Source organism: Sceloporus occidentalis, unplaced genomic scaffold, assembly GCF_023333645.1.
Source record: "Sceloporus occidentalis isolate IW3139 unplaced genomic scaffold, rSceOcc1.0.p SCAF_4, whole genome shotgun sequence".
NCBI classification, from domain to species: Eukaryota; Metazoa; Chordata; class Lepidosauria; order Squamata; family Phrynosomatidae; genus Sceloporus; species Sceloporus occidentalis.
In genome coordinates, this window is record NW_028316984.1 from 144,044,490 (window position 1) to 144,068,593 (window position 24,104).

Consider the following 24,104-nt stretch of genomic DNA (forward strand, 5'->3'; position numbering starts at 1 on the left):
TATGGATTTTATGGTCTGGTATTTTTGATTTTCATTGTACTCCATCCAGATAGCCTTAATCATGGGGTGCAATAGATGTGTCTACCTTCATGTGCAAAGTAGACTAGGCTGGTTATTTGCTTGAAAGTTTTAAGAAAACAATAAAAAATATTCCCTTTGGAGGCTTCAGATTTGATAATTCACTAAAAGCGTTTCATGGATATTGTGGGTTTCCTTCCATTCGTCTTTTAACGCTATGAAGTTTTCAGAGTCTTTCTTGTTTCACTCATTCCAATGCTTTAATATTTTGTCTGTTAAGTGGAACAGTGGGCAAGAGTGTGGGTTGGGCTATTTTCACCCCTAAGCACACACCCCCCCCCCCGTGCTGCACTGCCATCTTTGGGCACACTGTAAGTGACGTCAGATCACTTCTAGTGTCATTTTGGCCAATCCTTGGGCTTTTTGACAATTTGGTAATATGGGAGAGGATCTGGAAGGGGGATCTGGAGATCTCATTTGCAGGGATTTCAGATAGTTTTGAAATGAAAAGATCACCCCCACATTGATTTTTTTAATTTGGGGGTCTTGGGGGTCATCGGGGGGGGGGGCTTTGAAGGCTACAAAAGAAGTCTTTGGAGGAGCATGTGACCCATGGGCTGCAGTTTCCCCACACCTGGTTAAATGCCATGAGAAATGTTGCTGGCTTGTTGTAAAGTATGTTTTAGAAATAATTATAATTGTTATTTACAAGAGCATGTGATAAATGTAGTTGCAGAGATTTCAAACCAGGCACATTTTTCTCATTGCTTCTTTCTTGGTCAAATGGATTTCTAAAATGCTAATTAGTTTTACATTGAAGGATACACATAACAAAGATCTAGTGAGCCAAGTGACAACTCTTCTTGAAAGACAAGGATATTAATTACATTTTGCCACTCCTGTGATTTACTCCAAGATATGGTATGAGAACAAAAAGGCACATGAGGGCTTGGTTTCTTTGAAGCAGCACTTCATTATCTCTGTATTGCAATAAATAATATGCTGATAAAACATGGAGTAGTTTTTCAGAAAATCATGGGCAGACTGTTCCTGTTAAACCACCTTGCTGGTTTTTCCACATCAACAGTTTAGAGGAAGGAATATTATGTAAGCATTTCCCCCCATTGACCTGAAACCTCCCTTTGATTGCAACACAGGGGAGGGAGGAATGAAGTGGGTGGTAGCTAAGATGCAGTCAACTATGCAGCCAAGTGGTCCAGGGAGTACTACAATTGTTCTACAGACCAGAAATCCTCAGAGGCCAGACAGCAACCCTGGTTGGCTCTGAGGCACAGAACATGAAGGAGACAACTCCTGGTCTATTTATTAGAGGCTTCCACATGTCTCCAGTTATGGTGGCACCTAAATTATTTATTCATTAAAAGTAATCACAATTCTTCCCAACAGGGGTCCATTGATACTATACAATTATAGTGCTATGATTCCACTTTAACTGCCACACTTGCACCCTATGGAATCCTGTGATTTGTAGTTTATGGGGGGAGTATTTATAATTATCAGCTAGTGCTACATATTCCAGTTGAATTAATTTGAATGCAGCCATGGCAATTATACTGGAACCATAATGCTATAATCATGCAGTGTGAAAGGGCCTCATCACACCCAGAGGGATGTATGATACAAACACATCCCACACACTTTACTTTGAAACTGTGTTTTAAAAGCTGTTTTAAAGTTAATTTTTAATTTAATCATGTCTGCATTGTGTTTTCATATTGTAATTAATAATGTCTGGCTTCCTTTCAGTAGTTACTAGATCATAAGTTGGACTTATAATAAATGGGCATTCACATTTACATGTCCCCAAAATCATACCTTTTCGATCTGAGAGTTCCTCAGTTGAAGAACTTCTGTTCTGTAGCTCTCTCCCAGACAAGCTGTTGTGGCAGAACTCTAAGGGCTCTCTCCAGCTGCTTCTTCTTGGTGTCCCTTACTCTTGGAAGAGTGCTTTGGATGTCATTTCCCAATGCTCCAATCTAGAACATGTTGACAACCTTTCATTTGAGGCACTACCAAGGGCTGGTATCATCAATCATATGTGCAATTAAAGAGCTCCATCATACAGTTATGCCTGATGATGCAGAAACTCAATCTGTATATTTATTTGTACCTGTTTTTTTAAGGATGCTGTGAATTATTTTGGGTGCTACTTTCACCCTAAAATGTGTGGTGATGAGTGGGATTTTAACACCTTCGTACTCCATTTTATGGCCTTTCACTTTTTTCTCCTTTCCAACTACTGCAATGTCCTACTTAGGATTCACATTGTAATGGTCTCCTTTGCATGCCATTATTCATGCAGGAGGAAGCATCACCTTGTTATCTCTTGAGTGTAAGAGCGATCAGAGCAAGGAATATCAGACGAGGAGATACATGTGAGTACCTTTACCATTACTTTTCTAGAGTATTGGTCTGTTAGGGGGATCATGCTGCTTAGTTTGCAGCACAGAGGAAGAACGGCCTTGCTTAATTTTCTCAGAAACAAAGACAAACAGGGGTTGGAACACAATAAATTTTAAAGGGGAAACTGAGCTCAGAAGAAGCTATATCTGCCCCCGTTTCTACAATACTACCTGGAATTACTATTGTACTTTGGCCTTTTCCTCATACTTGAAAAGCATTATCTTTTCCAATAACCAAGGCATAAATAGGCATAAATTGAATTAATGTAGCTTACTGAGATAACTTAACTTTGATGTGTAACTGTACCTTTTTGCTAACTTTATAGTTACTTTAAAATTTTATATTCCATAGTCCAAAGTGCTCCAACTTCATGCTCTGTTGCTGAGGTGCTGAACTGACAAAAGCAGGAGAGGATCTTTTGTACTGCAGGCTTGCAGCATTCTTATATTTTTATTAAAACATAACAGAAATGAAAATTTTAATACTGTCTGAGAAGTGGGCAAGTAAAACATTGTTAAAAATTGTCATTACTTGGGTAAGTTGTTGGGTGGCCTTTGAACTATAATACTAAAACATTACTTTTTGAAAATGGGTTTCCAAGCTCTACATTTCATGCTATTTGAAGTTTTCACCCAGAGGCATTTACTGTGGAAAAGAGAGTTGCTTTCATAGAATGTATACAGGATACAAGTGTAGCTGCAGAGGGAGGCAAAATGAGGGTATTTCCCCTCCCAAACAAGAATCTGACCTCTTCTCAATGAATTTTTCTTCAGTTCTCTTCAGGTGACCATTTAGAAATACAATTTAGGCATCCAAAGAAAAGAGCAGGCAAATTTACCAAGGGAATATGAACACAGGAAATGTAAAAATTCTGGGCTTTTTCAACTTCTCACTCTTTGTGATGCTAGAAATTTGGAAACTGATGGAAAAAATCGTAGGTGGAATTTCTATGGGGGCAGCACCCTCAATTTGCTTCCCTCCCCCTGTGCAAAAAGACACAGTTCCTGTGAGGGTGCTTCTTGCAGACATCCCCTAGTGCTGCATGAAAAAAGACACTGTGAAATTATTATTTATTTTTTGCCTTGGTTGATTTTTTTCCTTAATGAGAGAAAAGTGTGTGAATGTATGGAGATTTAGAAATGGGAGATAATGTAGTCTGGGCCCCTTATAAAATTCCATGAACATGGCAGGGTGACTTCACAGTAGAAGATTAAGGTGGGGAACCCAGATGCAAATAAATCCCACCCTTTCCCAAATCATTCCCTGTTTGTATGCTTTCAAGCTGCAAGGCAACAGGGGACTAAAAGTTTATTGCTCTGTGCCTTCAAGTCATTAAATTAGAACGGAACCCATTATTTTATTGTAACTTATGTCTTGTAATCTGCCTTGATTCCTCCAGGAATAGGAGAAATATAAATACATTATATTATATTATTATTATATTGTGAACTACTTAAAAGGTAAATGGGACCAAGAAGCTATTACAGTCGGCCCTTCTTATACATGGATTTTTATACATGGATTGAAGCATCCACGGTTTGAAAATGTTCCAAAAAATTATAAATTTCAAATATCAACCCTTGATTTTCCATTTTTTATAAGGGACACCATTTTGCTATCTCATTATATTTAATGGGACTTGAGCATACATGGATTTTGTTATACACGGGGGATATTTGAACCAAACCCCAGCGTATAACAAGGGTCCACTGTACTGGTTTGTGATGAGATATGAAGTTAATACAGAAATACAAAGTAAAGACATGCATGATGAAGAAATCATATGGCAACCCTAGGTGAATCTATCTTGGCAAGACTTGTTCAGAGATTGTTTGTGATTGTCTCCTCTAAGGCTGAGAGAGACTGAGTTGCACAAGGTCACCTCGTGTGTTTCCATGGTTGGGCAGAGATCCAAACCCTAATCTTCCAAAGTCCTAATCCAACACTCAAACCACTATACTAGGCTGGTTCATTGTGAGTCTACAGTTTTACAAAGTAGATGTTGATTGGAAGGATGAGCATCAGACAGTATATGTTCTCCAAGACCAATTCCTTGCCACTTGTAGGCTCCAGGCTGAAGATAAGCCTTTGAGCAAGTCCATCACATTACTCTCCTACCAATGGCCCATGGCATCATGGGGAAGTGAACTCCTTTCAGAGCCTACCTGAGATTTTGAGTATCTCAGTAATAAATCTTTTTCGGGGATTTTAGTATGGTTACAAAGCAGAGTGTTATGTGAAAACTCCATCCTTCATAGTTTCCTGAAAAGGAAAAGGGAATTACCATTGGGAGAGACCCAGTGGTCCCACCTGATCATCCTTTTATTTTGCACCCAACATAGCTGTATGGATTATGCCTCCTTCACTCATATCCCTACCCATAATTTGCATGTTCTGACCTTTTTTTGGTGGGACATCATATTTGTTGAAGACTGATTGGTCTTGATGGTGATTGATACTGACACTAGCTTCATTCCACTGCTAAGTTTTTTTTAAATCTATTTTTTTAATGAAAGACCTAACTGATTTTACCAAAATGTACATGTATGTCATTTTAAGCCATTTTAACCTTAAGCTGTTTTAACTGGTTATTTTTAAATTATTTTTATTGTTTTAAATTCTGGATTGTTTTAAACTTATTTAAAACAGACTTTGTTGATATCCCATAATATAGAGTGGGATACAGATATTTTAAATAATAAATAGGTAAACAAGATTTTTAAAGACATAGAGCGGGATACGGAGTTGAGACTGCCATGGTCACCTTCGTCGATGATCTCTGTCTGGGCATGGACAGGGGAAGTGTGACCCTGTTCGTGCTTTTGGACATCTCAGCGGCCTTCGATACCATTGACCACAGTATCCTTCCGGAACGCCTGAGGGAGTTGGGTATTGGGGGCACTGCACTCCAGTGGCTCTGTTCCTACCTCTCAGACAAATTCCATATAGTGATGCTGGGAGACAGCTTCTCTCGTAAAAGAGAGTTGACATCTGGCGTCCTCCAGGGTGCCATTCTGTCTCCCATGCTGTTTAACATTTACGTGAAGCCGCTGGGCAAGATCATCCAGAGACATGGGGCAATGTGTTATGAGTACGCTGATGACACCCAAATTTATTTCTCTGACTGCTGCAGTGACTAACGATGGCATCTCTCCTCTAAATGCCAGTCTTGAGTTAGTAATGGGCTGGATGAGGGAAAGCAAACTCAAAGTGAATCCAGAGAAAACGGAGGTGCTTGCTATAGGTACCCTTGGTCCTGGGATGGAGATTTGTCAACCAGTCCTGGACAGGGTCACATTTCCCCTAAAGGACAAAGTTCACAGTTTGGGAGTGAGTGCTCCTGGACTCGTCTCTACAGTCGTCATCTCAGGTGGAGGCGGTGGCCAGGAGTGCATGGTACCAACTTCAGTTGATATGCCAACTTCGTCCCTACCTAGCCAAGAGGGACCTTGAAACAGTGGTACATGCACTGGTAACCTCTCGTCTAGACTTCTGCAATGCGCTCTACATGGGGCTACATTTGTACCACGTTCGGAAGCTTCAATTGATCCAAAATGCTGCAGCCAGATTGGTCACAGGTACATCTAGATCTGACCATATTACTCCAATATTAAAATCATTACACTGGCTGCCAATCAGCTTCCAGGCGCAATACAAAGTGTTGTTTATCACCTTTAAAGACCTACATGGCTTGGGTCCGAGTTACTTGAGGGAACACCTCTCCCTACACAATCTGCCCCGCACTCTCAGAACATCCAAGAAGAATTTATTGGAATATACAAAGACCAGACTAATTACAACTTCCTGTAAAGCATTCACAGCCGTGGCTCACACACTCTGGAACAACTTACCGGAAGAGATCCGTCTCATCACCACCTTAGAAGCCTTTAAGAATGCACTTAAGACGGATCTCTTCTGGTGGGTCTATCCACCTGATCTTTTATAGTGGATCTTATAGAATTTTTTACACCTGATTCAACAGTACTGAAACAGATGAGCATTTGGCTATGTTAATGATTGTATTGATTGTATGATTGTATTGCATCTCGGCGTGTTTTAATTGATTATTTTATGTATTATGGTATTGTGTAATTGTATTGTTTGATTTTATTGGTTGTAATCCTGCCTCGATCCACAGGGAGAGGTGGGAAATGATATTAATAATAATAATAATAATAATAATAATAATAATAATAATATAGAGTCCAACTGGATACAATGAGCATTCTGCTACTTTTCATTTTTATTTCTTCTTAGATTGCGTCTACTTTCGAGAAATTATGCAGTTTGACACCACTTTAAATGCTGTAGCTTCATCCTATTTGATCTTGGGATCCGTAGTTTTACAAGGTCTTCAGCTTTCTCTGCCAAAGTGTGCTGGTGCCTCACAAAAGTACAAATCACTGGATTCTGTACAATGGAGCCATGGCAGTTAAAGTGCATTATTTCTACAGCATACACCCTTGCAAGAAATATCACTGTGCCACAACCTCAAATGCTAATTGTCACAGGCTGGGCTGGAAAGAGTAACATTCACACATAGCCACAGCCCACCTGATCTGTCCTTATGCCAGGATCATAAGCCTGCATGCCTTACCTGTGTTATACATCCCTGCCAGTTCTAGCTGCAAAGAATATTCTTATCTGCTTTCACATTGTTATTTGTCATGTCCTCTTCTTGCCAATAGTAAACCATTCAGATTGCTATTTGATCCTGTGGATGCCGACGGCTTCTTCTGCCCAGTTCCGAACAAAGACTGTTAAAAATTGCAAAGACCCAGTCTGGAATGAAACCTTTCATTTCATGGTTCAACACAGAGCAAAGGTAATCAGTCCTTGAAACTGATAGGGCAGAATGCTGTTATCTTCCAACTGACATTTCAGGTATTTGAAATACCTCAGATGAAGAATCTGAGGAATTAAAAGAATGTTAAAATAACAACAGCAGTAACAGCAAACACCACCTCTGAAAATTATCTTGATTTTTTAATAGCCCGCAATTTCTATACAGAAGGAATCTCACTTTATTCAAATGTACTTCTGTAAAGAAGGGGAAACATTTAGCTATTATTTACTGGAGTTTTGTTTTTAGTTTTATTGATAGTCCAATAATATACTATATTTTGTAAGATGTGTAAGAGCCAATGTGATGTAGTGGTTTGAGCTGTGGCTCTGGAAATCAGAGTTCGACTCCTGGCTCAGCCATGGAAACCCATAGGAGGAACTCAAAGGAAGGCAAAGGCAAATCCCCTCAGAACAAATCTTGCCAATAAAACCCTTTTATATGTTCACCTTAGAGTCACCATAAATTGGAAATAACTTGAAGGCAGATAACAACAAAGATATGTTCTTTTAGTTGTATGTTTTAACTTTTGCAAGCCACATTGAATGCCAGGGTTGAGAAAAGGTGGGATATAAATAAAAAAACAAACTAATAAATTAACTAATATACTCTTTAGAAGGTTTACCCTTGCCTTCTAGAATATTAATATAGATAATCTAAAAATATCAGTGGTTTGGCAATCCACATACAGATTTAGAAAAGGGGACTACAAGGAAGATGAGTATGCAGAGGATAATACAGCAGTTAGCAGAGGTGCCAGCACTATTGTGGAGCACCAAATACCTACAGCACTGCCATAGGAATAGCAACAAGCTGTCTTTTATGAATCCAACAAATGTTTGGGGCAGCTAGAACCAGGGCAGGGGCCAAACAGTGGCATCATATGCTTTTTGAATATGCTATGTGTTTTGCCTCTATAGTTCATCACAAATTAGAATGTTGCTTTTATTCCTTTCCCAAATATATGGCTTATTCTTAAGAGGCACCACATTACTGTCCTATTAGTTCACAGAACAAATCATTTGTTATCTCACAGAATAGATTATTTGTTTCTCATGGTTCTTTTTATATTGATTTTAGACTAGCAGTGTGCTATTTGTGTCATAATTTTAATCATCCTGTTGGTTATTTTGTTCTATAATAGACCTTATAAAGGCCTATTCTACAAGGCAAATATTATAGTAGAATTTTTTAAAAGGTACAACTGGTGTTACAATAGCTCCTGTGGCATCGAGTCTATTCTAATATTTGCCTACAGCATCATCAGACAAATCACTGCTAAAATGCATGTAGAAAGTATGAGAGTGTCAGGATCTTCTCCCAAATATGTGAGTCTGCCATGTGCATGGAGATTTTGGTGCAGAGATAATTTTAAATGGTTAATTCCCAATGCACAGTATAAAGGTTGTACAGACAGTGTCAACTGGTGGCTCCCATGTAATTGGGGTGATAAATCTATTCCAGGTTTGGTTGGATTTAAAGCAGCTATCAAGAGTTCAGATCTAAGAGAACTGTATCATGTGCTTCTATTGATATCTGAAATGGCTTTCAGAACTGATTTAAACTCTGTCAAAACTATCAAAGCCAACAAAAAGCATTTATCCATCCATATAGTTGACTACATGCATGCAATATTTGCACACCACTGCAGCCACTGCCTAGACAATATTTCACTTGCATGAGGATGTTTTCTATGCATGACCTGGCATGTGGGTTCTTTTAGTTGTCATGGCCACAGGAGGTGATTTCCATTACAACTGAAGAGCCCTTGGATGTCCCATGCAAGGAGCTTCCACCATTCAAATGACAAGGAGATAAATCAATTTTTCTAGAATTCTAAGCCCACAGAACTGTTTCAAAGGTTGGTTCACCCACATGCCTATTTCTGTAAGAGCAAAGAAAGAAGAATACATTTGCATATCATGACTAATTCATATTATTTGACTCTGCTAAACTAAAACAGAAGAGCAACATCCATTCACTTAATTTTTTTTCACAGAAGTTACTCCTTTTATGCCGTTTGTACATTTTACCCTTTTCATATGGGATAGGGATAATTGCAAGAGTCCTAAATATCCTAAAGGCACCAAATCCTGTCTGATCATGGAAGCTAAACTGGTTAGTACTTGGATGGGAGACCACCAATGAATACCAGGTGTTGTGGGCTATATTTCAGAGGAAGGAACTGGCAAAAACACTCCTGAACATTTCTTACCCAAGAAAACCGTATGAAATTCATGGGGTCACCATAAGTTGAAAGGCAACTTGAAGGCACATGCACAGACAAGGAAAACAGAGGGCAAACTGCTGACAGACCTTTCTCTTTCTATCAGAATGTGCTGGAGCTGGGTGTCTATGATGAAGACGTCTGCCAAGATCAACACCTCTTCACTGTGCGCTTTGATGTAGCTGGGCTCCCATTAAATGAAAAAGTTCTTATGTGCTTTAACTCCAATCCAAAGGTCTGTATAAACAGAAGGAAGTGTTTCATAGTTTTCTTTATGTTAGTGTTCACTAAGAAATTTAAGGTCAACAGAATTGTTTCCCCAGTAAGTGGGTTAAGACTGCAGTCCTACATATTCACTGGAGAGCAAGAACCAACGAATTCAAAGAGACATGGCAAGCTGTGTTAAAAACATAGACTGAAATCCTCTTTGGGCTTTACACTAGCATAATCACTAGTTACGCTACCAGAATGACTTTCAAAAAATTGTATAAGGAGGTATCCAGTAATTACTTATGCAACTGTTTTGCTAGGCAGTACATTATCTGCCACACGATGCTTAGGTGCAACTCTGTCTCCTACAGTCCAAACAGTAATTGATTTCAGGGGTGTGTTGAGATGCACTGAGGCCAGGTTAGATGCTTCTTGTCCTTTTTCTGGTGTCTGGATTTATCTACATATGTGTTGATGGGAATTTATGCTCTTTCAAGGTGCATCTACACTGTAGAAATAATGTAGTTTGACACCACTTTAAGAGCTGTAACTTCATCCTATGGAATCCTGGGATTTATAGTTTTACAAAGTCTTTAGTCTTCTCTGCGAAAGAGTGCTGATGCCTCACAAAACTATAAATCCCAGGATTCTGTAGGACCGAGCCATGGCAGTTAAAGTGGTGCCAAACTTCATGATTTCTCAGTGTAGCATCACCCTCAGTTTTGGATTCTTTTTACCACATTGTGCTAAAGCCCAAATCCAATTGCTAGTCCCAGTTGGACTAGCAACATTGAATCAATGGAACTTATATAAATAATGACTTAACAAGTTCTGATAATTGCATGGAATCTGGTCCTTAAACCTTTGCTCTCGAGTAACCATGTATAACACTGGTGGGGGAAGTTTATACCTCCAGCCAAACAGTTTCCAGAGAGCTGGTCCCTCATCTATCCTTTCTTACAAAGAACTGCCCAGTCAGCTTTGTGTAAAGGGCTGCATGCCCAGATCACAGCTGTTTCTACGCAAATGCTCCTGAATCAGCTCAGTTCAACAATACAAAGTACAAATCATTTTACAGTGAAATCCATAACAGTTTGATATTCATGTAATGTAAGAGGAAAATGTCCTAAACATAGAAATAATAGCCATGGCTTTTCCATTTTTACTCATTCAGTCATTCCCTTCTATAAATTTCCTATTCCAACCTTGGTACATTTCCCTATGAGGGTGTGTTGTGAGCCAGCATGGTGTAGTGGTTCAAGCATTGGACTATGATTCTGAAGACCAGGGTCCAAATCCTGTCTTGGCCATGAGTACCCACTGGGTGACCTTGGGCAAGTCTCATGCTCTCAGCCTCAGAGGATGGCAATGGCAAACCTCCTCTGAACAAATCATGCCAAGAAAACCCCATGATAGGTTTACCTTAGGATTGCCATAGGTGAGAAAGGACTTGAAGGCACACAACAACAACAACAACAACAAAAACAACAACATACTCCTCCTAGCTTCTGCCTGAAACATAAGGCTAGAAAGGCCTGCTGACACAAATGCTGGCTGGAGCTCCCTCTCAGAAGGTATGCAACAGAACAATAACACAGAGGCTGTGGTTAGAAAGCATATTATTTAATTCAGTTATCTTTGTTTTACTTCAGGATCATGAGCAACTGGAAATAGAGTTTGAGTTGAGGAACAGGTGAGTAAAATTGGATATTATGGAATGTCTAAAGCAACATCTCTTACTGTCTTTCCAACCAGAATGTGGATAAACAAAATAAATTGAATTATCAGTACTAAAAATTTTTTTTAGCAAGAAATAGTTTATTCTTCTAAGAAAGTGTGTATTTTAGATTCCCCATGCTGCTACTTATCTATGCTGTTTTTCAGTATTATATGAAACATACGTTGCTGGAGGACATAGGAATGGAAAGAATATTCAAAGAATGGTGGAAAAACATGTTTTTTGAACGTTGAGAAACTATGATAAGAATCCCAGAAAGATATGAATCATCACAGCTTGGGACTTATTCTGCAAAAACTTCACAGGTCATTGTTTTGCACAGAAAACAGTATTTTCTGCATTTTTTTAAAAAAAATACTTTAATGCAGAAATATCAATTCCTATACAAAAATGCTGTTTTCTGCACAGAAAATGTTGTAATTCGGGATTTAGTCTACATAAAATTCACACATAGTTGATCTAGATAAAAAACAGTATATTCTGTGCAGAAAACAGCATTTTCAGTGCAGGAATTAATATCTCTGCATTGAAATATTATTTTCCATGCAGAAATTGCTCCTTCCTGTACCGAAAATGCTGTTTTCTGCGCAAAACAACGCCATGTGAATTTTGTGCAGAATGAGTCCCGAATTGGAAATAGCTTTTGAAGAGCGTGTTATTTTTGAAGACTTTCTTGCTGCATGAAAGAAATTGCTGAAATTACTCATTGCTATCTTTGATAAGAAACTTAGTGAAGAATTATATTCCTGGGAAGAAAATAGTGGGAATGTTTTTATTGTCCTGGTCTGTTAGTGGGTTTCCCATAGGCATCTTACTGGGTACTGTGAGAACAGAATTTTGGACTAGATAGACCTCTGGTATGATCCAGCAAAGTTCTTTTTATGTTTTTAATCTAACAGTAATGTTTCACTCTATTATATTAATTAATTTTAAAATATTTCTATTCCATTTGCTTTTTTAGTTTAAGCGTTCTTGAAACAATCATTACGAATGGAGTTCTTTTGGTAATTTTTATATATCTTCTTTCTTGTACTTTAGGTGTAATATAAAAAGATGATCAAAGTCTGCAACTCATATTTCTTTTGAGGGAGGAACAGAAAGAAACCAATAGGACTTTCCTATTATTCCTATCCCATTAAGGACATTTTTATTTGTTTGGATGTCTAATTGCCTAAGACTTCCACTAAAGTAAACACAGCATCTTCAAACATCTTTTGATCCTCATAGTTAAGGTTCTTTCCTACCTCCTACACTTGATAATACCCAAAAGTACAGTTGTAATCTGATTTCCTGTAAACATAAATAAATTATACAGCAACAAATTATGTGAGTAGGTGAACTGAGGCTGTGTAGTAATTTATTCTTCCCTCTTACTTAAAAATGAACAAACAAACATGAATAATTGTTTCATTTAGCCATGAAAAGTTTCTGTATAAACTTTTAATAACTAAGGCACAAAACATACTGCAGAAATAATCCAGTTTGAGACTGCTTTAACTGCCCTGGCTCAATGCTAGGGAATTCTGGAAACTGTAGTTTTGTGAGATATTTAACCTTTTCTGTCAGAAAGCTCTGGTGCCACAATAAACTACAACTCCCAGGATTCCCTAGCACTGAGCCAGGACAGTTAAGGCAGTCTCAAACTGGATTATCTCTGCAGTGTGGACTGGACCTAAATGAAGCAATGTCATCAGTATGGACTTGTTGAAGAGTTTTGTTTTTGGTGTGTTGTCTGCTCAGCTAATACAGTCAGCCCTCCTTATCCATGGATTTTTTATCCATGGATTCAAGCATCCACGGCTTGAAAATATTTTTTTAAAAGTATAAATTCCAAATAACAAACCTTGATTTTCTATTTTATATAATAGACACCATTTTGCTATGTCATTGTATTTAATGGGACTTGAGCATCCAAAGATTTTTTTTTTTTTATCCATGGAGGGACCTGGAACTAAACCCCAGCAGATAACAAGGGCCCACTGTAATATATTTGGTATATCTGCTGGGATGTGGATTTGTATCCCATCCACCCAACAACAATGTAAACACTCTGCAGTTTACTTTCTTGACATAAAACTACCACTATCTGAATCCCCCTCATGGATATTCTTGGCATATTCCATTCTTCTCTCAAGGAAATAAATTCATGTTGCACTGATGACTTTTATACATCACTTAGTGTCCTGAGCATACAATATGTATAAATGTAAGGGAACTGGTCAGGATTGTAGGTGGATAGACTCAATCAAAGAAACCACAGCCTGTTTGCAAGACCTGAACAGGGCTGTTGATAACAGGGTGACTTGCAGGTATCTCATTCATAGGGTCACTATAAGCAGAAGTCAACTTGATTGATTGATTGATTGATCAATTGGTATTGTAAACTACTTGCTTCTGAAGATTTTAAAATGTACTGAACAATTAAGTGCCCTAATTAGGTAGGAAAGTCATTGCATTCAGCTATATGCTTTTCTAGAAATTACTCTTACTGCCCAAAAAATATGGCCCATATACTGTCCTGTTAGTCAGGTGGTGGGAAAGCAATAATTTGAAGTTTTAAATGTTCTTCCTTGTAACCCTATAGTCTCGTCAAATCTGCTGTTTGGAATGCAAGGTGGAGAAGAAAAAGAAGCAGAAATCAAGTAAGGTTATAATTTCAACCATAGAATGACTTGTATCACACTTTTAAACCAGCAGTTACTGTGGGGAAGAATATGTCAAATAAATAATAGATTTCCAGAAAAGTCTCAGAACTTTCCCGAGGATATACTCCCTGCTGTTGCTGAATTAATTGCCATTATAACAATGATACTGAAATTGTTGCATTTTTACATGTAAACAAGGCATGTAGGGTATACAGCTTGTTTCAAAGGAGATTTGTGACCCTAGGAAGTGTGATTCTCCTCATAAGCAGGGTGTGCCTCCTACATGCTTTGGTTGCCTGTGTGCAAAAAAGCAGTGATTCTGACATTTCAGCTCCATGAATCAGTCCAGGCACTCATAAACCACAAATTACTTTAATGAAATTATTTGCATGTGGGATTGTCCTTGAAGATCACTGATCTTTTGTCAACATTCTTTGCCTTTTCTCTTTTAGAACAATCATTAGCTCTTATGGTGAAAGGATCTCATGAAGAAAAACAGGAGTTTCATTTTTCTTCTGGCTTCTGTGAGGGAGGCATATACCAGTCTTCATTTCACTATATCAAGTATAAACATCCAACTCTAGATGTTAAACTACCAAAGAAGAACCTAGATTATGCTTTGGTATGTTCAGCAGCCTCGTCCTAACTGTTAAAGATTCCTATTTGTCCAGCAATGTTATGTTTGTTGTTGGTACTGATTTTGTAAGTCAGTGCTACTCAAAGTAGCTCTCTGGACCAATGTGGTCCTTGAGCCATTGGATGCTGCTCTCTGGAACGTTTCCAGGAAAGACAGACACAACTGAAATAAATGGGCATAAGTTTAGTGCTGGTCCCTGGTCATATTGGGGAAAAATAATTGCTAGTCCCCCATATCAGTAAAATAGGTGCATAGGCATTTTTCACATTTTCTAATAGAAATACATCTATCATTCCAGTGTCCATGTTTTTATAACAAAGAAGAAGGATTCCTAAAACTGGAAATTAATTCAGTTCCTACAAACAGGAAGATAGTATTAGCAGAGGTAAGACTTGAATAATTCCTTGAACATTTTCTATTGGAAGAGAAATTTTATTTCTCCCATAGTTATTGTGTGCCTTTAAGCTGTTTTCAGTGCATGGCAATCCTAAAGCCTATCATATGTTTTTCTGTGCAAGATTTGTTCAGAGGGGATTTGCCATTTCCTTCCTCTAAGACTGAGAAAGTGTGACCTTAGGCCAGTCATAATATTGGGTTTGTCTTAGGGTTGTCATGTATTGGCAACAACTTGAAGACACACAATAACTATGGCAGAAGTGGATTTCCATGGTCAAGTGGGAATTTCAACCCTGGTCTCCCAGACTTGTAGTCCAGCACTCAAATCACTGCACCGCACTGATTCTTATGAAAAAAAAGATACTCTCATATTTTTTCTTGTAAAAGGATTTCAAAAATGTGAAAAATCAACAAAAATGCACAAAATCTTGCCTACAGAGGAGCACACTCTTGAAAGTGTTTCATTCTTGTGTGTAAGAATGTAATAAGCAAAGATTGAGCTCTCTAGTGTTCTGCATTTAAAAAATTATAACAGCCATGAATTGTTTGTTGAATCAGTTACTAATTATTTTGTCTGTTCTGAGGGACTAAAGATATCTATTCAAAAGGAACAAATACAGTACGCCCGTGCTATAGGCGGGTGCCCCATATGCAGCTTCCAGCTTACGCAGAAGCCATGCGATGGGAGAATGAGTGGTGCACGCGCCCATGGCACGTGCAATCTTCCACACCGTGAGCACGAGACCCATTCAATCAAATGGGACTTGAGCTTACATGCTATTTGGCTTACACGGGGGGGGGGGGGAGTCTGGAACGGATCCTCCATGTAAGCCAAGGTCACACTGTAATCAAGCATTTTTAGTCTGGCAGTTTAAATTTTTAACAAAACAAAGAACTGAAAATCACATAGAAACAAAACCAACAGGTTTAGAAGAACAAACTACAAAATTTTGGAACTCGCCTCTATTAATCAAAGATCAAATTAGTGATTTACAGGCCTAACAGCACCCTCCTGCACTGTTTTCAGTGAATCCCATGGCTAAGAGTACTAGCTTATTTGTGGAGGTCAAGGGAGAAAACCACACTGCTGTGTGTATGCAATAATGTCTTCAGCTTACAAAGTTGAATAAAGTCTACATCCATGTATTCAACCATTCCCAGCTTGAAAATATTTTTTTAAAAAACCAAAAAAGCATACCTTGATTTTTGCCATTTTATATAAGGGCACCATTTTACTATGTCATTGTATATAATGGGACTTGAGCATCTATGGATTTTGGTACCTATGGAAGGTCCTGGAACCAAACGCTAGCAGATTCCGAGGGCTCACTTTATTTCCAAATCAAGCTAATGAAATCATCTCAGAAATCAACAATCAAATCTGTAAGACTAGAAAAACCATTGTATCATTTACAAATATGAAAAATATTATTTCTTTTTTTAAAAAAAGCAGACATAGCCATCTTTGTAATTCAACAAACCTGAAATATGTAGTGTACTCAAAAGGTTCAAAATACATTATGCTAGTTTTCAAAGCCTACTAGCTTCTTCATCAAGCAAAGATTGCACAAGTCATACAGGGGAATTAAAATGACAGGTCTGCATCTTGCCTGATATGTTTGCTGAAGCAGTGCATAAGGTGGTTTTGAGTGAGGGCCAATTCAGACATAGGAGATCATCACACGGAGGAGGCAAGCGCCCTCCTCTCATTGTTAAATCATTTCATCCGCGTGATTGGGGGAAGATTATCACATCCCACACGCTTTTCCCATTCTTATCCTGTCGGTAAACAGTAATGGGCATGTCTTTGGGTATTAATGGGAGTGTCCGTTAATGCCCAATGACATGTCCATTACTGTATACTGACGGGATATAAACAAGATAAGCATGCAAGGATGTGATAATATTCCCCCTGACGATGGGAGGAGGATGCTTGCCTCCTGTGTGATAATCTCCCCTGTGTATATCCTTCCTTATTTATGCAGCTATAAGTTAAACTTTAATAAAAATCTCAGGAAGAACAGAGACCATATCCACCTTTAGATGTTTAATTGGATCTGTGTCTAATTGGACCATGCCTATACATCCAATCCACCAGGAGATAGGAATGCATAAACTTATATGTTTACTTTTGAGTTAGTGCTTCACAGTGCTTCTTTGTGCAGTGTTTTACAGTTGATTCCTAGAAAGGTAAAACATCAATAACACAATGAAACTTTTTTTTAATTTTTAGAGTAAAAAATATGTATTACATGTGAAGACAGAAGACTGGTAAGGGATCCATCCTCTTTCGGATGGTAATGGCTGCCATTTTATCTATTCCACTTTTGGTGTTTCTCTTCTAGAAATATCTCTAAGGGCAATTACTTGTGTGTGCCGCCATTCAAAGTAGTGTGTTATGCATTTATGAGAAAAAATTAAACAAATAGTATGGGCATACTGTGCTTATAACAATGTTTACTGAAACAACAGTAACTTACTTCAATTTAACAAAAGTCAAATTTACAGAATAGATTGCGTGCTTCACAGACAGAAAAACTGAGTGTGTCACACCTCTGTGGTGTCATTCTACTTAATTCTCTCTATAATTCAAGGAAATGTTGTGTAAAATACACTATATATATATATATATATATATATATATATATATATATTGCTGCCTTTGAAAAATCAAATAACTTAGAGTCCTGTGTCTCTTCACCTACCACATCTTGTATTAATTGGCCATAGAATCGTAGAATCTGAGAGTTAGAATGGACCACAAGGGACATCTAGTTCATCAAGAATACCAATGAAAGCACTCCTGAAAGGTGCCCAATCATCAAAGTTAATAACCATGAGTCCAGCACCCTTCAAGGCAATTATCCCACTGTCAGACAGCTCTTACAATTTAAAAAAAATATCTTCCTAATGATCAGTTTTGACTGTTGGAAAGACGACTCTAAACTTGATTCAAAAGTTAAATAATCATAGTTCTGTGACAGATTCCAGATATCAGCAGGTATATTTGTATTTCTTTCTTTACATATTCCAGTCAGACTGGCCTCGATGTACGCTTGGGATATGATCTGTGTTCTCAGGAACAAGACTTCTTGTGCAAAAGGAAGAAAATCGTTGCTGGCGCTTTGAAAAAAGTTCTTAGACTAGAAAAGAACTTACAAGACCATGAGGTATGTGATACAGAGTTTTGCATGTCCATACTATATGGTTTACCACAAATCCCTGCATTTGAATGTCATGAAAAACTATTGTTTACTGGAATAAGGGTAGTTTCTCCCTGTCTTGTGTGCTTCCCCTTCCCCTTTTCCCCACTAGCAATATGGCCACTAGAATTTGAAAGCTTTTGTTTCTGTTTCCAGTTATTTGAAACAGAGGTATACCATTGAAATAAGTGTTTTTCCCATGTACATGTCAAGTTGAATCCTTTGGGAGTAGTTCATTATATTATGCTCAGGATTACAGCAATTGAGCTGTCCCAGCAAATCATTGTGTGGCTGGATAGAGCCTTAGTTTTTCTCTGTGGACATGGTGAGGAGATCTGAAGGTGAGAGATCTTAGGTCCAAAGCACACTGCAGAAATAATCCAGTTTGAGACTACTTAAACTGCCCTGGCTAAATGCTAGAGAATTCTGGGAACTGTAGTTTTGTGAAACATTTAGCCTTCTCTGCCAGAGAGCTCTGGTGCCACTTTAAACTACAGTTCCCAGGATTCCCTAGCACTGAGCCAGAACAGTTAAAGTAGTCCCAAACTGGATTATTTCTGCAGTGTGTTTTGGGCCTTATTATGATAAGATCACCTCCTGTTGAGATTCAGTGATTTTTCACCTCTTCAGAGACTGAGGTTCCATTAAGATGGCTCAGCCTAGCAAACTGATGGATTTTTTAAAATAGACTGGGATAGCGAGTTTCCAGCTGGTGTTCCTGTTGAAGCACTGACTGGTTTGTGGAATATAGAGATGGCTGTGCAGTTGATATGAGTACTCCTCAGTGTCATTTCCCATTTAGTAGAAACCAATTTGCAATGACATTGGGAAATGAAGCAGGTGGAAAAATTTCTTCACAGATGCAACTGAACACTAGTACGCACTTACCACTGAACCTACCTTGGTGGTAACGAAAATGGCAAACAAATACAGTGGGACCATACCATCCATAGGCTTATGATCCACAGCTTTGTGCATTCATGGACAACAACAAGCCCTGTTGTCCCAAATGGTGGCACATATACGCAGCTGCACTAGCAGCCACACACACATTGTACAACCATTATGAACAACAGCATTTGAGGCCCTACATTTTTTGTATCTTCTGGGGGTCTGGAATGGATTCTGCCACAGATATGAAGATCTGACTGTTTTACCTTGCAGTCTCCTTTGCATCTTGTCTGTACTGTTCTGTGGAATTCTGAGTGGAAGTCCTATTACATGCTGGTCTAAAGGATGTTGTTGAACCCACAATACTTTGCTGTGATGTTAGACATTTTGAGAACAAAATTGCTTATACCCACTCAGTTCTAGACATCAGTTTCAAAAGTTTATTGGATAAGCTTTATTAGTATGGCTTGGACAGATGAAAAAGATGCTTGTATGGGTCTATGTGATGACTTGTGTACTGATTTTTTTGTCCTTAATAGCTAGTAATATTTAGGATGGATAGGATGGTCACTTGGGTTAAGGAGATGACTAGTGTCTTATTATGAAATAGAATGGTCTGGACTGCCTGAAAGGATCAGTGTTAAGACCACTCCATAAGGAACTTTTCATGGAACTGAAAAGATCTGGATTAATTTTAGACCAGTAGCCCAAGTCTCTTACCTGGACATGATCCTTGGTTGATAAGCCAGTTGCAGCTTCACATGGATGAAGATGGCTTACTGTCACCAAGTTTATGCCTTGGTAACTTCTACTCTACACTACTGCAATGCATTGGAACCTGGTCTTTGAAGACAATTTGGAAACTGCAAAAATTGTCAGCCATCCTATTGACTAAGGGAGATAGTATGAAAATATGTGTAGCCCTTGTCTGGTTGTGCTGGTTGCTTATTTCTTCCTGACCAACTAGGAATGTATTTGTGAATACTCCCAAATTTTCTTGTCCACACTGAGATGCATGGTTGAGAAAGTGGCCAGCCAGGTCAAGACTTTTCATAATTCTAGATTTTTCAAGAGGCTGGGGTGGGGGTGGAATCACCTCCATAAAAAAACTCAGGACTTTGCACAACAAATGTATTTCTGCCCAACTCTCCAAATTTTTTGGAAAATGAATTTTTCACCCAAAAACCTCATAAAATGTGATAAATCATCAAAAAAAAGTGCAAAACCTCTTGTAATTTCACCCGGTGGGCAGAATGAATATTGATTCATTCTTACATAGGAGTTTATCACATGGGATGGGTCCTGTGCAGAAACTGAATTTAAACTGGAAAAAAAAACCACAAAAGCGGGTAGATTTTCAGACAGCCTCGGAGGATAACCCAAACAGCAAAAGCGGGTTGATTTTCACGTGACGTAATGAGCAATAATGCAACATTAACCCAAACAGAAAGTTGACAAAGCCAGCTCCTTTTTACTTTCAGGATTTTCTGAAAGTAAAAAAGGAGAAGGTTTTGTCTACTTACTATTAACTTCAACCTGTCTGAAGATCAAACCGGTTTTGCATGTTTGTTCCGGATTTTTAAATCCCGTTTCAGCACGGGATCTATCCTGTGTGATAAACTCCATAGAAGAACATAACAGTTAAAGATTTACTTTTCTTGGCTGGAGAAATGTAAATGAGAGTATTGTGGATGAACATTTTTGAGATATATATATAGCTATATGTTAACTAAGATGCTGTGCAGACCACCCCTAAGGGAAAGCCTGCAGCAGCCTCCAGCTGCACCAGATTGGGGCCAAAGCCAGAGAAACACTGTGATGCTGCATGCCATGTGGAATGGCACGCGGCATCACACCACCATGGGGGCGGGGTCAGAGCATGCATCGTATGGACTCCATGACCCAACTCTGTCGCTAGGCCAGCCTTAATGGCCAACCTACCCAGTCCCTAATTAAGACTGCTATTGATAATGTATTTCCCTTGTACCACTGTTATTTGTTATTGTTATTTTTTTCAGCTTTCTTTGGTAATAGGAAATAGCTCATATATTCGATAAAGGTATAAATGAATGTTGATCTGAACTAAGGACGTGGTTTTTTGCTAATTCCGTTCTTGAAGGAAGCAGTGAGTAATTTTTAGCAAGCAAGGATATCTTTGAAAATTGCAGTTTTCAAAGACTATTTTTGTTTGGGACTTATTCTGTGAGAAAACAATTTTTTTTTTTTTGCAGAGAAAAGAGCAGAGACAGACAGCTCCAGGAATCCCCGTGTGAACCCTTTGCAATTGCTTGTTGAAAAGCACCTCACTCTTAAAAGCAGAATTAATGTTCCTTCATTCATCCTGCTCCCCAACACCTCCCAAATCCTTATGGCCGTGTTGTTGCCTAGCTTCTAAGGAGGGCTTGGGAACACACACAAATGCAAATATTTACAATGTTGTAAGTCCAGCTTGCCACAGTGTAAATTCTGAACAGGATGCCATCCATGGTTTGCAGCACCGGCTTATTTCAACAAACCACAGCTAAGGTTAATCATCATTTATAATTCAAAACACAGCAGTAACTCTGAAGACTGAATTGAAAGGAAACATTTCTAAAATGCCAGAGGTCCAAGTATAGCAAATAAAAGGAACAGAAATCTCTTTTTATCAAATTCAGTATACCAAAATATATACTGTATATTGTATTTTGTGATAACCGTTTCAGTGTCTTCTTATCTTCTTCTTGGCTATTCCTTGCTTTTTCTACTCCTACTAGTCTCAAAAACTTCAATTGTGATGACATTTAATAACAGTTCTTGTCATAATGAGATAGTGCTTATCAGGATTTAGAATGAAGTAACCTATTAAGCATGTAATTAAGTAAGCAGATGGTGAAGTAATCATTTAGGTGTGTGCTAAACTCCCACTGAAATCAACGACACTAAATCATGGGGCTAAATCAGTAATAAATGAAAGCTTTCATTAATTATTTCATGGAGACCAAAGTTCATTACTGAGATAAGGACCAGTTTTAATAAGTAGGGATGAGATTTAAGGTTGCATTTGTTTATTTCTTAGGATCACTTGGTTATGATATTAAAATGATAGACTGGTATTATTGATGATGACCTTTTCTTTTAGCAGTGAGTGATAGTTTTTATTTACTAAATTGCAAATTATTGCAGACTTCCTTTAATGTTTATACTGAGCATTTTGTAATAAGCAAATGTATTTAAGCAAAATTGATTTATAGATTTACTGATCCAAATTATGATGGATAACATAGATTCTATTATTATTATTATTATTATTATTATTAAAGTTTATTTATATTGCGCCGTGCAATTTACATGGTGCTTTACATAATTCTACAAATTTGTTCATTGCCGTACTATCCTTAATAATGCAGTATACATTGTGTTATACATTATGTCCACAAACATATTTCATTTACTTGTCCAGCCTTTGTGCACTCTCTCTAGTTTTCTTAGAATGCTATAGAACAGATGTGCATATAAACAGCGTAAGGAAATGTACAACATGGGTATTAATCTCCGTAAATATGCACATACATGTATCATGATATAAGAAGCATGATGATTGTTTCATATCATGATACATTTTCAAACAGAAGCATATATATGTATATTCCCCAAGACAAAATGATGTCACACCTTTTACATCACCGTAATCAAGATTTGTCCAATGCTGATATTGAATTATTGTTATATAATTGTAATGTTTGGAAATACTATGTTGAAGTGGAAAAGATGTGTGAATAGACAATCTGGTTTTAAAAATGGCATGGAAACAAGCACATAACTATTAGTTGGAGGGTCTGAGGAGGCTTTAGGAACAGGAGAATTAAGACTATATTCATTTGGCATCTTAGTGACCTAATAATGGAATGCTATACTGCTGTATGATGCCTACATAATAAATAGGTCAACTGTTCTGTTGAATATGAAGCAACTGTTTACTAATTTCTAAAGCCAACTCTCTGTTGGGTGTGTGATGAGCAATATAAAAAATGGTTGATTCACAATGTACAGACTGTAATCTGTTTGTAACATTGTTTACATGATGATGGTGGTGAATGATAATGCTGGTGATCAAAAAATGATCCTGTGACCTCAAGGACAGTCTTCCTGAGACCAGAAGAAGAAACAACGTTTTTCTTCCAAAGCCAGAGAGAAAGCAAGAGAGTGGGGCAGAAGGGTGAGATCCAAGCCACTGTGTAGTCATCCTACTTTGGGTTAGAATATTAAGGAGAGGAGAGAGATTTGTTGGGAGGTGTGGCATTGAGTCCCTACTCACTGTCCATGTCAAGAGGACATGGACCTGTTGGATTTGCACAGCTCCCATCTATCCAAGCATAGGGGGAATTTTAGACCAGTCTTAGTGTTCAACTAATTAATTGTTCCCTATTGCTTGCAATGAGAATATTGTTTTAAAGTAAAACACACACACACACACACACACACACAGAGGAATGGGGGGATACAAAATATTATTTTGTCTTGTTTGCAAAAGATTGGCAGATCTTTGAAAATATTGCAGGCGCCATGCGGATATGTATCCTTTGAACTCCTTCCCATTAGAATTGTTTTCTTAAGCAGCTAAAAAACAGATATTGTGCAGTATATAATACAAGAATACTAATGACATGATATTATGCCCATTTCCCCATTAAATGTCCTGTGGAATGAATACACCATCTCCTCCTGCATCTACATTTCTAGGCACTTCAATATGTGTTAAGATGTTGTTAGTTTGAATCCTTTCCTACCTCTTTCCTGCTAACAACTTCTCAGCATATTTCATAAATTCTGCCAATTTGTTGTTGTTGTTGTTTTTTAAAAAAAACTCCAAATAGGATTAGCCGTAGATTT

At 38.0% G+C, this 24,104-nt stretch overlaps 1 protein-coding gene across 1 annotated transcript in view; it reads left to right on the top strand.

Moving 5' to 3' along the window:
- The first annotated feature begins 2,335 nt into the window (after positions 1–2,335).
- LOC149314777 (cytosolic phospholipase A2 epsilon-like) overlaps positions 2,336–24,104 on the top strand; it is a 35,216-nt gene continuing 13,447 nt past the window's right edge. Inside the window, exons 1-10 of the mRNA XM_089523519.1 lie at positions 2,336–2,414; positions 7,131–7,267; positions 9,619–9,747; positions 11,375–11,415; positions 12,422–12,464; positions 14,045–14,102; positions 14,558–14,727; positions 15,041–15,127; positions 17,372–17,409; positions 18,173–18,308. Coding sequence (XP_089379645.1) covers positions 2,336–2,414; positions 7,131–7,267; positions 9,619–9,747; positions 11,375–11,415; positions 12,422–12,464; positions 14,045–14,102; positions 14,558–14,727; positions 15,041–15,127; positions 17,372–17,409; positions 18,173–18,308 — 918 coding nt within the window. The remainder of the gene's footprint in view (positions 2,415–7,130; positions 7,268–9,618; positions 9,748–11,374; positions 11,416–12,421; positions 12,465–14,044; positions 14,103–14,557; positions 14,728–15,040; positions 15,128–17,371; positions 17,410–18,172; positions 18,309–24,104) is intronic.